The sequence below is a fragment of the Meles meles genome, chromosome 1 (genome assembly GCF_922984935.1).
Source record: "Meles meles chromosome 1, mMelMel3.1 paternal haplotype, whole genome shotgun sequence".
Classification (NCBI taxonomy): domain Eukaryota; kingdom Metazoa; phylum Chordata; class Mammalia; order Carnivora; family Mustelidae; genus Meles; species Meles meles.
The window spans coordinates 35,103,592-35,116,821 of record NC_060066.1 but is presented as its reverse complement, the minus strand read 5'-3'; the positions used below and the strand labels follow the sequence as shown (position 1 = coordinate 35,116,821).

The window sequence follows — 13,230 nt, the reverse complement described above, 5'->3', positions numbered from 1 at the left end:
TCTGAGGATAAAAATGGAAATCTAGGGAAAGGCCTTCAGAGCTCTGCCTGGTGTGGCCCTGTCCTGTGTGGTCATTGCATTATGAGCCTCTGTGTTCCAGGGGACACTGGCCTTCTTCCTCAGCCCCTTGAGTTTCCATCCCAGGGCCTTTCTCTGCACATATTGTGCCCCTTACGTGGACCATTCTCCCTCCATCTTTTCACCTATATAACTCCCGCTGTCCAGTCACATCTCAGCGCAACTGCTCTTTCCCCAGGAAATCTTCCAGGTCAAGCCAAATGCCCCATCCTAGGCCCTTTAGCACCATGTGCTGCTACTCCACAGCTGCGACTCTCATGTTTTGTTTTGTTTTAAGAATTTATTTGAGGGGCACCTGGATGGCTCAGTGGGTTAAGCCGCTGCCTTCAGCTTAGGTCGTGATTCCAGGGTCCTGGGATGGAGCCCCACATTGGGCTCCCTGCTCAGCAGGGAGCCTGCTTCTCCCTCTCCCTCTGCCTGCCTCTCTGCCTACTTGTGCTCTCTCTCTCTGTCAAATAAATAAATAAATCTTTAAAAAAAAAGAATTTATTTATTTGGGGGTGCCTGCGTGGCTCAGTGGGTTAAAGCCTCTGCCTTTGGCTCAAGTCTTCATCCCAGGGTCCTGGGATTGAGCCCTGCACTGGGCTCTCTGCTCAGTGGGGAGCCTGCTTCCCCCCTTCCTCCACCTATCTCTCTGCCTACTTGTGATCTCTGTCAAATAAATAAAATCTTTAAAAGAAAAAAAAAAGAATTTATTTAAGAGAGAGAGAGAGAATGGGTGGGAGGTGGGGCAGAGGGAGAAGCCAGCTCCCTGAGGAGCAGGGAGCCTGATACGGGGCTCAGTCCCAGGACCCTGGGATCATGACGTGAGCCCAAGGCAGAATCTTAACAGACTGAGCCACCCAGGCGCCTGTGACTCTAGTAGTTTTAGCTGAATCTGCTGGTCCAGCCCACGCCTGTCTCCCTCAGGATACTGTCGCGTCTGGGTTGCCTACAGCGGTGTTGCCAGCCCCTGGCCCAGAGCCTGGAGAACGTGCTTCATCAACGTGCGAGTGAACGAATGTCTGCTCGCCTCGGTTCACCCATCTCAGGACAAGTCCAGGAAGTTAACCAGAAGCAGAGAAAGGAGGGGGTGTTTGCAAGTTCCAACAAAGAGCATCTGTTTCGTGCAGGGATCTGGGGACAGAAAAAGATGCAGCCCTGTCCTCAGGAGCTACCGAAACAAGGCAGCCTGAGGAACCAATTCACTGCCTTCAAGATCTTCACGTTTCAATCACAAAAACAAACCCATGCATCTAGCAAAGCCGCAACCACACGGGGACCTTTCCCCTACAGGTAAAAGGTCCCATCTTGGAGTCTGAACCAAGCAGCAAAAATCCCCTTTCTCTCAACCAACCAGACCTTATGGCTCCCTGCTTTGGGAGGGCCTCAACCACCTGACCCTTCGAAACCCCATTGAAACCCTCTCAGATGGAGAGGCTCTGTCGGCTCACGTGGTGTGGGAGTTCCTCAGATGCATCAGGCTAAGTAAACTTGGCTTTGTGTGGCCACGGGCATGTCCTCGGTGGGCCTGACAGTCCTGAAGCAGCTCATACCCCACCTGGAAAAAGCCACACTCCAAGCGTCACCACCACACATCCCTTGAATACCCAGGTTTTCTAGCCTTTCATGACTTCGTCTCACACCCGGAAACAGCCATTCACATCGGCCTCAGGGTTCCAGAAGTTGTCACAGCACCTGCAAGCTGTGCCTTGTTTGGAATTTGCAGTGGCAAAAGGGGGTGCCCCGCAAGTGAGGCAGGAATCCCCCCTCCCTCCTAGCTCCTCCCCACTTCAAAAGCCACTGTAGCCGTGCAAAGGACAGAGAGGCGAGGGCACTTGTGAGGTTCAGAAACATGAGAACCTAAGAATTTAATGCTAAGTGAAATCAGCTTAAGCACCCCAGAAAAGACGGTTTGAGGTAACGTCCGAGGCACCAAGCATAAAGGTAATCCACGGGCGCCATCTAGTGGGAACATGTCACTGCCGCCTACACCCTGAGCTCTTCCTTGAACTCCGGGCCCGCCTGTGCCCTTGTCCCAGACAACTTTTTGAGCTTAATTACCCTTCGCGCGGTGCTCTGAGCTGTCAAAAGAAAGTCAAAGTCTCACTCATAACCTATAGATGTTTCGAATTTTGTGAACTTTTTTAAAAACTTGAATTCAACGTGTTTCCCTTTAACCTGGCCGCTAGGAGCCTCAGTGCTAAAATGGGGGGGGGGGTCAATATTTAACAGGACCTTATAATGATCGTTTTTGCACTGACCTCACCTACGTTTTATATAATTTTTAAAGCCCCCCCCCCGTTATTGCCACTCTAGTTTCTTTTATATGAAACCTATTTTTCCAAATTTGAGGGAAATGTGGAGTCATCAGTTACTTCACACAGGGTCTCCATTAGCTTCCTAAATATCTTATCCAGGAGTCTTCAGGTGTGAGAGGGTTCAGAGCCTCAGGATGCAGCAAGCTAAACTCCAGTGAGCAGGAACCTGGGAGACATGTCTATCATGTATTGAACCTTTCCTATATGCTGGACACTTTCTTTGCTCTAAACGTAAAATGCATTGCATTCTTACAATCCAATTTCTATACGTGAGGAAATAAAGCTCAGAGGCTTGGGGCAATTTTCTATACACCAATAACTAATATGTACTTTTATGGAAGAGGTGACTGAGGCTCAGAGAGGTTGATTCAGCCAAGGTCACACAGCTAGTAAGTGGTAGAAATGGAGTTAGGATGCCCCAAGTCCATGTTCTTAATCACCACTCTACTGAGCTTTCATGAGCTCCGAGTCTGGCATCAGCCAAAGCCAGAGTGGAAAAGCAGGGCTCCAAGTTTCAGGGTCACAGGCTGGAAGAGGAAGTTGCCCGCAGAAGAGCCGTGTGAATCACCTGCAGTTGCCTGTTACGTGACTGGGGTTGTGGCAGACATGACCGTTTACTCGTGTGGAGCCCAGCATCCTGGATGAGCGATATGGGTATGTACAGGCTCAGACCACTTCCTGTGCCCGGTCTAAAGATCAAGGGGGAGCTGGTGTGTCTCTCAGACATTATCTGGAAGTCAGCCGAAAGGGTCTAGTTGGCTCCCTGGAATGAAGTGCCATGTGGGCGGAGATTTAGGGCTATTTTGTTTACTGTCCTACAGTTAAAATAGTGCCTGGCCTCTAATATCAGAGATACTTGGAGAGTGAACAATCCAATGAATGAATAAATGATGAAGTTGAGCCCGCCCTTGGGCTTTGCTGTGAAGGAACCGAGCTGTGTTGAGAGGTGCTGAGGAATCGCACGGGACGGGCAGCAAGATGGTGCCTGAGGCCAGCCAAGGCCTGCCTAGAAAGCAGACTCCAAACAGAACTGCAGAAAAACTGTAGATTCATCATTCCATCAGAACAGTTTCAGCAGCTCACTTTGCAGCCGTAAGAATGGTGGCCTGAGGGGGGGTTCCTAGAAGCAAAGAGACCAGTTAGAAACTATTGAAATAGTCCAGTTAAGAGACAGTAAGTCAAGGGCTCCTGGGTGACTCAGAAGGTTGAGCATCTGCCCTCAGCGTGGGTCATGATCCCAGGGTCCCAGTCACGCATCAGGCTCCCTGCTCTGTGGGGAGACTGCTTTCCTTCTGTCTCCTCCTCTGTCTCTCATGAATAAATAAAATCTTTAAAAAGAGAACAGGAAGTCAAACTGGCAAGTCTCTATTTTTTTCTTTTTTCTTTCTTTTTTTTTTTTAAGAGGGGCAGGGATGGGTAGAGAGAGACAAGAGAATCCTAAGCAGGCTCCACACCCAGTGCAGGGCCCGACCCCAAGCTGGATCTCTACAGCGTAAGATCATGACCCAGGCCAGAATCAAGAGTCAGACGCTCAACGGAGCCACCCGGGTGCCCCCAAACTGGCAAGTCTCTAGACCCAGGCATAACTTCTGGTGTGCCCTTTGCCTGTGTCTAGGTAGGTTTGATGCTGTGTATACTCTGGGTCGTGCATGTGGCGGTTTGCAGGCTGAAGCTGGGAATGGTGAGGTACAAGGAAATGGGGAGGGCCTTCTCAGTGGCTGGTCTGGGGCCCGAGTTATGGGGAGAGGAAGGTTTAACATGTTGAGAATAAGAAGGGGCTGCTCAGATTGAGGAAACTAGTTCTTGGACATGCTCTCATGTCCTCAGTTGCCCTCTGGGATACGCCATGGAAGTCTGAATCCGGGGATTCTCTCTCTCCTAGAGAGCCATCCGGAGAACTGCAAAGTAGCGACGCTCCTTTGGTACAATTTGAGTCGACTGTTTCCAGACTCCTGAATCACCGTGCAGGTGTACCTGGCGACTCACCTGAGCGGGGGCTGACTTCGGACGGTCTCCCTGGGTTTCCTTGAGTCACAGCCCGCCTGTAATACCGCAGTTCTTTGCTCTAGGTGAGAAAAAACTGGGAAGTGGCAGAAGTATAATGCTGGCACTCACGTTAATGAAGTCAGACTTTTCCAGGGAGGAGAAAGGGGGTTGGAATGTTGGAATGAAAACAGAGGTGTCTAGAAGGCAGTGCTACAGAATATTAAAAGCAGCTGTGCAAAGTTTTCAGGTGCTTTTTAAAAACTGTCTTCTTTATAACTTTTCTGTGTTATGGAATTTTTATAACAAAATGATTTTGTAATAGGAAAAAACAAAGATCTCTCTGTGGGTAAAAAGGAAGAAAAAGAAAGAAGGAAAGCTGGAGCATGTAATAAGCAAAGAAAGGGACAGGGCAGAAAGAAGGAGCAGCCACTGAGAGGGAAGGAGTGGACAGGCAGTCCGTCCAGGGTCAAGACCTTGCCTCATCTGAATGGCAGTGTATCTGTCGTTACGGGCTTTGTCCCACCCAAGTTCCTACTGAAGTCCTAATGCTCGGTGCCTCAGAATATGACCTTATTTTGAAATAGGGTCATTGCCGATTGAATTAAAGTTAACATGTGGTCATTAGGGTGCAGCCTAATCCAATAGAACTGGTGTCCTTATAAAAGGGGAGATTTGGGCACAGACACATATACAGGGAGAACCCCATGCGTCCATGAAAATGGCCATCTACAAGGCAAAGAGAGAAGGAAAAGATCCTGCCCTCACAGCCCTCACAACTAACCCTTATTAACAGCTTGATCTTGGATTTCTCGCTTCTGGAACAAAGACCATAAACTGCTGAAGCTCTGGTCTGTGGTACTTTGTTACCGCAGCCCTAGCAACTAACACGCATTTTAGCAAAAACTGTGGCTCTGACCCGACATTCAACACGGTATAGCCTTAAAAATATAGTAAAGCCTTTTTCTTTTCAGGACTGGGTGCTGGGGTACTCCTGCAGGGCTGAGCACTTCCAACCAACGTTCTGCACGCGGCTGTGTCCAAGCCAGGACAATGGACACAGGCATATCCAGTGTTGTGCTCGAATCCCTGCTCTGACCTGTTCTAGCCATCAACTCTTGGGCAAATTCCTTAACTTACCCGGTTGTTCATTTCATTGAACGCCAAACAAGGAAATTAGAGAAGAATCTCTGGGACATGCACCTCATTTGTGCGTCACAGCAATGCCGTGAGGCTGTGGAGAAGTCACGTGGCTTAAGGCTAGGCTTTATTTCCAATTCTGTGTCCCGTTTAATTTGCTCAACTGCCACCAAATGGCTGTCACTGGAGAGTGGGGTTTCTGATAGTGAAGGCTTGAATGAAATCCTTTATTATTGGCACTTTTCAACCCTACTCCCTCCTGACAGAGAGACGTAAGCTCTACTATATTCTGGAACCACTTTGTTCCAAGGTGATTGGTTTTATTTGACACCAATGTTAACATGAACTTCGTGATACTTAGTATTTATGTCTTTGGCTCAGTTGGTTGGACGACTGCCTTCGGCTCAGGTCATGGTCCTGGAGTCCCAGGGTCGAGTCCCACATCGGGCTCCCAGCACTGCGGGGAGTCTGCTTCTCCCTCTGACCTTCTCCTCACTCATGCTCTCTCTCACTGCCTCTCTCTCATATAAATAAAATCTTTAAAAAAAAAAAAATATATATATATATATATATAAACGCTAGTGAAAGCAGAATGTGACACCCAGTTGAATCAGGCTTGGGGTTATACAAAAATGCGCATTCCCAAACATCTATCTAGCAGCCACCTCAGCTCACCAAGTGTTAGGAACTACTAACACAACTGGTGTTACAACTTTCCAATTTCAGATAACCCTTCTTTCCATTACTTCACAAGTTTGCAACCCTCCCACTCACACAAACCTTGGGTCTTTCTCCAAGTGCTAGTTTGTTCTACTTGTGTATTTAACTAACATGTAAAACTGTACTGAGATTTTAGGGGCGCCTGGGTGGCTCAGTGGGTTAAAGCCTCTGCCTTTGGCTTGGGTCATGATCCCAGGGTCCTGGGATTGAGCCCCGCATTGGGTTCTCTGCTCGGCAGGGAGCCTGCTTCCTCCTCTCTCTCTGCCTGCCTCTGCCTACTTGTGATCTCTGTCTGTCAAATAAATAAATAAAATCTTAAAAAAAAAACCAACTGAACTGAGATTTTAATTGGTCACTATCCATATCACAATGTTGCACTGACAGTGCTGTGCTCGAACCCAGCATTTTCCCCAACAGCCTATGGTGCAATTTCAAAGTGACACCGTTTTTAAGGAAGCAGGTCAAATCAACAATTTGCAAAATAGCAACACTGTACATAAAAGGGAGGGGACAGAACATCATGTTACTTGGGGATATTTTCCTTCTCAATGTGAACTTCTCACGTTCTGCTCCAATGCCCTTCGGTCTAACTCTAAACCCAGTTCTTATACAGGCAACATGAAGGCAACATTCGTACATCTTTAAATGATTGTTTTCTTTGGGGAACCAAAAAAGTGCCCCTCCCTCTCCCGGCAAGTCGTTGCATCCTTGTAGAATTAGAAAGGAGAAAAATCAAACTTGGAAAATACTCTTGCTTCATTTCTGTCGAGAAGCGTAAGAAGAGTATCTTAAGAGGGTAAGTTTAAGTCATGAAGAATTAATACTGAGGGACATTCTCAGAGATAAGACACTGCACCCTTAAACTTGGAAATTGAGTTGCCACCAGTGAAAAACAAGACTCGGAATACAGAGAGGAGAAACCCCCAGAAAGCAATTTAAGACACAGGATAGATGGAAATCAATGAAATCCAGAGAAAATTCCCAACCTTCAGTCAAGCGTCCCCTCTTCTACACACTGCTACTAAAAACTGAGTGGTGGCAAAGTTGTAGGCACAGGCACACACCAGATAGTCTGTTACCACTATTTGGGAAAAGCTTTAATTTCCCTGGGCCTAAGCTTAATCTGAGTAACATCCTACTGGCTTACTGCAATTACTGCAAGATTTCCTTTTGCACTCTTGTACAACGTTGGGGGGAGGGGAGGCAATGCATGATCATCTGTCAATTGCAGATTCTTAACTTTTCAGCTTTCTATAATTGATCCTGTGGCAATCCCAAACTAGGCCATCGGCTACACAGGGTTTTGATAGGCATAAAGCAGTATTATGACAGAATCAGGATTTGAAAGACCACTCAACAATAGAATTGCTTTTGAAGCTGTAGGTAGGTCAAGGAATTCAGGAGCACAAAATGAGCACATTGGGTTAACTAAGCCTTCCAGTCACAGCCATTTTTAAGAAGTTTGCCCAGTCTGTTTTCAACAGATAAAACCCAAATCCTTCAATCATGTAACACTGGACAGAGTGTGCCTGGAGCTGATCTGTGTTCCCCTACCTACACTCCATTCTAGGTGAAGATCTCAACTGTGATTAAGATACATGTAGTACCCACAAATTTCCCCAGTAACGTTTAAGGTCAGGCACTGCTACTTTTCAGGTTAACTTCAACTTGCTGAAATGGATGATCATACATTATCAGAATTTCTTTAAAACTAAAAATGCTTTCCTATTTCAATACTCTCTCCTGTCCTGAATTAGCAACAAAGAGCTAGGAGGAAAAAGTAAAAAAAAGGAACAAAAAATCAAATCCACACTATCCTTGATTCGAGTTTGACTGCAGTCCCAGCAGAGTAAAAGGTTCTAGAAATTGTAACTCGTCATCAAAAGACAGCCACCTTAGAGTTAGCGGCTTATTAAGTAGGTATAGATTAGCCTCCAGCAATGCCAGGAAAGACCAGAACTGGTTTTCGTTTCTCACTCCTAGGCAAGGTTTACTCCCATCGTGAAACCCTGAATCTGCAAATACACCACTCTTTATTTTGCCTTCAGGATGGACAAGACAGGAATTGAAGTATTTGGAGGATTTATTCACAACTTGAAGGTGGAAGACTACTAATTCTTTTCTGATCTTATACTCTAAAGCCAACTATGCAAGTATTTATACTATATTGTTGGTCAAGTTGCTAATATCTACAGTGTGAAAATACAAAGTCCCCAACAAGGGACAAAAAAGATTTGACAGTGGCTTTTTTAAACACAGTATTTGCATCGAATGTTACAGTGTCCACAATTTCTTGGAATACCTACCTTAACTTATATAAATCAATATTATTTAGTCTTAGAAGTCTTTAAAATTTAAGAGGCTGGCAAATTAATGGGTCTAGAAAACATGGCTCTGGAAAGAGAGATCATCTTCATGCTCACATGTACTGAACTTTATCAAAACCTTTCATATGTAATACCCAGCATTATTTTACCAGATTTGCTACTTTATAAAAGATTCTGAAAGAATGCTTTTAAGTTAAAATATATACAAAGTTGATATGCAGAATTAACTCTTTCACGATAGAAGCCAAAGTAAAACATAAGGAGGAATAAAAACATTTTATCTTGTGTATTCAGAATCACACACAAATTACCTTTACAGTTCAATTTACTATATAGAAATCATTCGGGTTTTATATTTTCAGTTAAATTCTGAGCTGAGATTACATTATAAAAAAAGAATAGGATTATTACATTAATTCAGTACTTTTTAGCATACCAAATTGAAATACATAAGTTCAAACTTCAGATTTATGTGAACAGTCTTCAAATACAATACAGACATTTCTTAAAGTTACCATCTCATTCACATGTGAAATTTGCAACTCTTGAGCTGTTATACAGAGAACAACTCTCCTATGAATAGGCAGAGCTGACATGCCATGAAGTTCAAAGCTGTATAGTCAAGCCAAGGACTCAAAGTCGTACCATCTTCTAAAAGGTCTGCCATGTCTGGACCACAAAAAACATGTAAAGAAGGCTGGGAATAATTCCTCCTCTTTATTACGGTTAAAAAAAGTTCCATGTAGCTTGTAACTTTGCATAAAACCCCCTATTATACCTTGGTAAAGTCCAAGGGTAATTATAGATGACAATGGATTAGGGTCTTAAATTTAATTATTAGAACCCACGAAATTCAAATGGGCATCAATCAAATCAAAAAATATTAAGCACCTACTGGTTTAGATTGAAATTTATTAGAGATTCATGATCAATTACTTTCCACCTTGAAATCAAGGTGTAAAAACCAGCTATTAAGTGCATTCCAAACTTCTCCTATGTAGCACAGGTAGAATTTTCTGTCCATTGGCACCAAAGTGAAGTCACATTTCCTCTTGGGAGACAGAAATTCCACATCTGAACATAGAGTAAGTTAGGAAAAAAATGACCCCTGTTGTTTATTTTATTACTATTGTGATTCTGAGATCTAGGATTACTAATACACTAGCAGTGAACAACGCAAACTCCTGGCGACAACCGTCAGGTCAGTAACACTAACTCCCTTCCCCCAGTCACAAAATTTTAGTATGAAAAGAATTAAAATTACTAAGCTGAACAAATGGGAAACAAGAAACTAAGCATAACTAAAACAAAACAAACTCCTACTAAAGTCTGAAATCACTGCAATTAAGAAACTGAGAACAGGTGTGCTTCACCCCACCCCTTACAACTCTGAATTTAAATAATATTCCGTGCAAAGAGCATCAGGTTTCTGGATATAGATGTAGCCCTTCTTTATGTTTTAGTGCGCTGCAGAGTTTTCTGCGATTTTATTTCCATCCCCCCACAAGTTTATTCAAAGTATTTAATAGAATCTTCCATTTCAGCCAAAAGATTTGTAATTCCAAGTTTTACTAAGGTATTCATTCTATGCATTCTATCTATACAGAAACACCTATTAATTATTACAACTGATTTATGCAGAATTAACATTTTTGGTGTTAAAATTGTTAATCATGCTTACTGCACATCAACTCTCCATAATGAATCTGAACTTCACAATGATTTACCAAACATTTTACTTAAATTACTATTTAAATAACTGAAAAAAATGTACTGAGCCAAACTAAACTTAAATGGGCTATATAAAGGGGGGGGGGAACCCTTCAAAACAGTCCATATACACATCTATTTCAAAACTACCTTTGCGCTTAGCTAGCCCCTTTCCCAAAGTTTTAGCCTGAAAAAAACAGTAAAATCTACACAAAATTTTATTGCAATCATACAAGGGTTACATTAGGTCAAATACAACAAATACTATGATGCAATTTTACATTTATTAAACTACAGTTCAAAGCACAAATTTACACATTCTAAATACACTAAACATATCTAATGAAGTCACACTGGTCTTCCACTGACATTTGATATATCCGGGTGAAAGACATTTAACTTTACAAGACTTTTTAACATGAATCCTTAGTATAAAAACTGTACTTGTATGTAAACGATTTAATGGGGAACCCAATTAATGGGCTTCCATCTCCACTAAGTCATCCATTTTGTTGCATATTTTATTTTAAACGCTTAAGGGGTAGGACAAACTGGTAAGTTTAAATCTGGATACATTATCTAAATCTCCCAATTACCCCCCAATGGATTATAGATGAGAGCTGATTTTGTCTGGTCCCAAATAGCTATTACTAATAGATTTTGTTTCCAAGAGAATTAACAGAGTAAGATTGTTTGAATTTGTTTCACACGGAATGTAGACCAGACAAGCTTAACCTGCAACTTCAGATCTAAAGAAGCATTAACGCCTGTTTAAGCTTCAGAAGAAAAGCTATCTTCTTGGCTCAGTTGAATGCAAGAAGGCACAAAGAAGAAGTTCTTCATCATTGTGTCTGAAGTAATTCCAGCATCTTGCATCTCATACCTTTCAAAAAACCAAACACAAAACCGTAATTCTAAGTTTAAGCACAAAGACCACACTAAGACAAAACAAATGGACAAAGTAAGATTATAAAATAATGAATCTTCCAATAACCCTTAACAGAGGAGCATTTTGCTATTACTTGTAAGTTAGGTGTTTGTTACAGAATTATCAAATATCCAATCACCTTTTCTAAAATGAAAATAATACCTTACCAATCACTAAATGACATCATGTAGTAAATAGCTGGCCTCTGAAAATCATTAAAAGCAGATGGTTCATGAAGAGAATCTGCTCCCATGTTATCAAAGATAAGCCAATCTCCCACATTCAGCTCAGGAAGAAGACAGCTTTCCACAATTTGATCAAGCTCATCACAGGATGGACCCCAAAGGCTGCTTGTAAACAGAGGCTCATCTTCCTTGTATTTCTGTCAGGAGGAAAGAAACTTTTTAAGTATTTACTCATGTTCATGCAGGTACCGAATTTGAGGATGGTTGAGAGCATTTTTCATTAGATCAGATTCAATATTCCTATGAAAGGCAGGCCTAGCTGCAAGGGCAATGATGCTCCTTCTGAACTCTATCTAAGGAAGGCAAACACTCAGAGAAGGGCAATATTCCCTATCCTAAAGTATTCCTCCAAAAACTGGGATGTACCTTTGGGAGGAAAAAAAAAAGGGTCAGTTAATAAACTGCCAAATAAGTAGTTCTGTTATTTGTAATACAACTTGCCTTGTGAACCTCTGGAATGGTATTTAAGTCCTCAGACAGTTTACTTGCAAAAGAACCGTAAACACCATCATTCATATAATACATGAAGGCTGGTTCATCACTTCCGGTTTTTTCTACTGAAATAAAGCAGAAAAATTGAAGATGAATTTACATTAAAATGTCTAATATAGTTTAAAACTATGCAAAGCATAGCAGACTGAAAATTTATAGAATAGACTTTGTTTTCACATTTCCTAAAATATTTAAATTAACTTTAAAAAAACCTGATATATACTGATACACCTTAAAACTGTTAGCCTAAAAAAACTGAAAACATACTTTAACAAAGGAAGATGATCAATGAACACATGAAAAAGGTGCTCTACAGAAGTCACCAGGTAAATGCAAATCAAAACTACAATGAGCTTCCACTATCACACACATACTGAATGGATAAAAATTTAAAAGTGACAATACAAAAAGAAAAAAAAATCAGTAAAAGTGGGGGAACAATCAGAACTTGCACATATACACCACCACCAGTGGGAGGGTAAAATACCACTTTGTAATCTTTTAAAACATTCACTTTGTGACCCAGCAATTCTATTCTTGTTCATTTCTCCAATGCAATGAAAAATGTCCACAAGACTTACACAAAAATTTAAGTTTTATTTTTAATATCCCAGAACTGGAAACAACCAAATATTCAGCAGCAAAGATAATAAATCATCTATCCAGTGGAGTATTAGCAATAAACATGAAACAAAGTAGTTCAACCAGGCATTATATAGAGCTATCCTAAAATACATGCTAGATGATTCCATTTATATGAAGTTCGAGGGCATCCCAAACTACTCAATGATGCAAAAACCATCACAATAATGACTGTCTGGCAAAGGAACAAACCTAGGAGGAGAAAACTTTGATATGACATTTCTGTTTTTATAGTAATGTCAGTACATGCTTTCTATTAATTTGTCCAATTATATACTTAAGTTTTTATATAGGGAGTATAATCTTTTATCAAACACCAACCCGAAATAGATAGCAAACCTCAGGTTCAGTGGTTTGGCTATTTGCGGTGGTTATGAGTTAGCTATTCGGGAACACCTTCTGCGTCTGCCATACTTCAGCAAATATGTGTATGTGTGGGATAATGGGAGCTAGTTTTTCACCGTTGGTTGAGGGAGTTGCAGTGTAAGGAGAAAAACAGAAAGCACCACGTAGTATACCACATGCTCAGCTTTTGATGATATACTTAGGTCGGCTATGTGTGTATGTATATATATGTATGTGCACGTACAGACACACACACACACACATTTTCTGGTTCTGTTCAGTGAGAAAGCCCAGATGAAATAATCCGTCAGTAGTAGTGA

At 42.1% G+C, this 13,230-nt stretch overlaps 1 protein-coding gene across 4 annotated transcripts in view; it reads right to left on the bottom strand.

The window, feature by feature from the left end:
- Positions 1-8,819: 8,819 nt before the first annotated feature.
- AZIN1 (antizyme inhibitor 1) overlaps positions 8,820-13,230 on the bottom strand; it is a 32,230-nt gene continuing 27,819 nt past the window's right edge. For 3 of the 4 annotated variants that reach the window (XM_046016451.1, XM_046016444.1, XM_046016436.1), the window contains 3 exons: positions 11,873-11,988; positions 11,354-11,568; positions 8,820-11,141 (listed from right to left, as the gene is read on the bottom strand). In XM_046016451.1, the coding sequence (XP_045872407.1) occupies positions 11,030-11,141; positions 11,354-11,568; positions 11,873-11,988 (443 nt within the window). In that variant the 3' untranslated portion in view covers positions 8,820-11,029. The remainder of the gene's footprint in view (positions 11,142-11,353; positions 11,569-11,872; positions 11,989-13,230) is intronic. The other variant, XM_046016461.1, reaches the window with a different exon arrangement.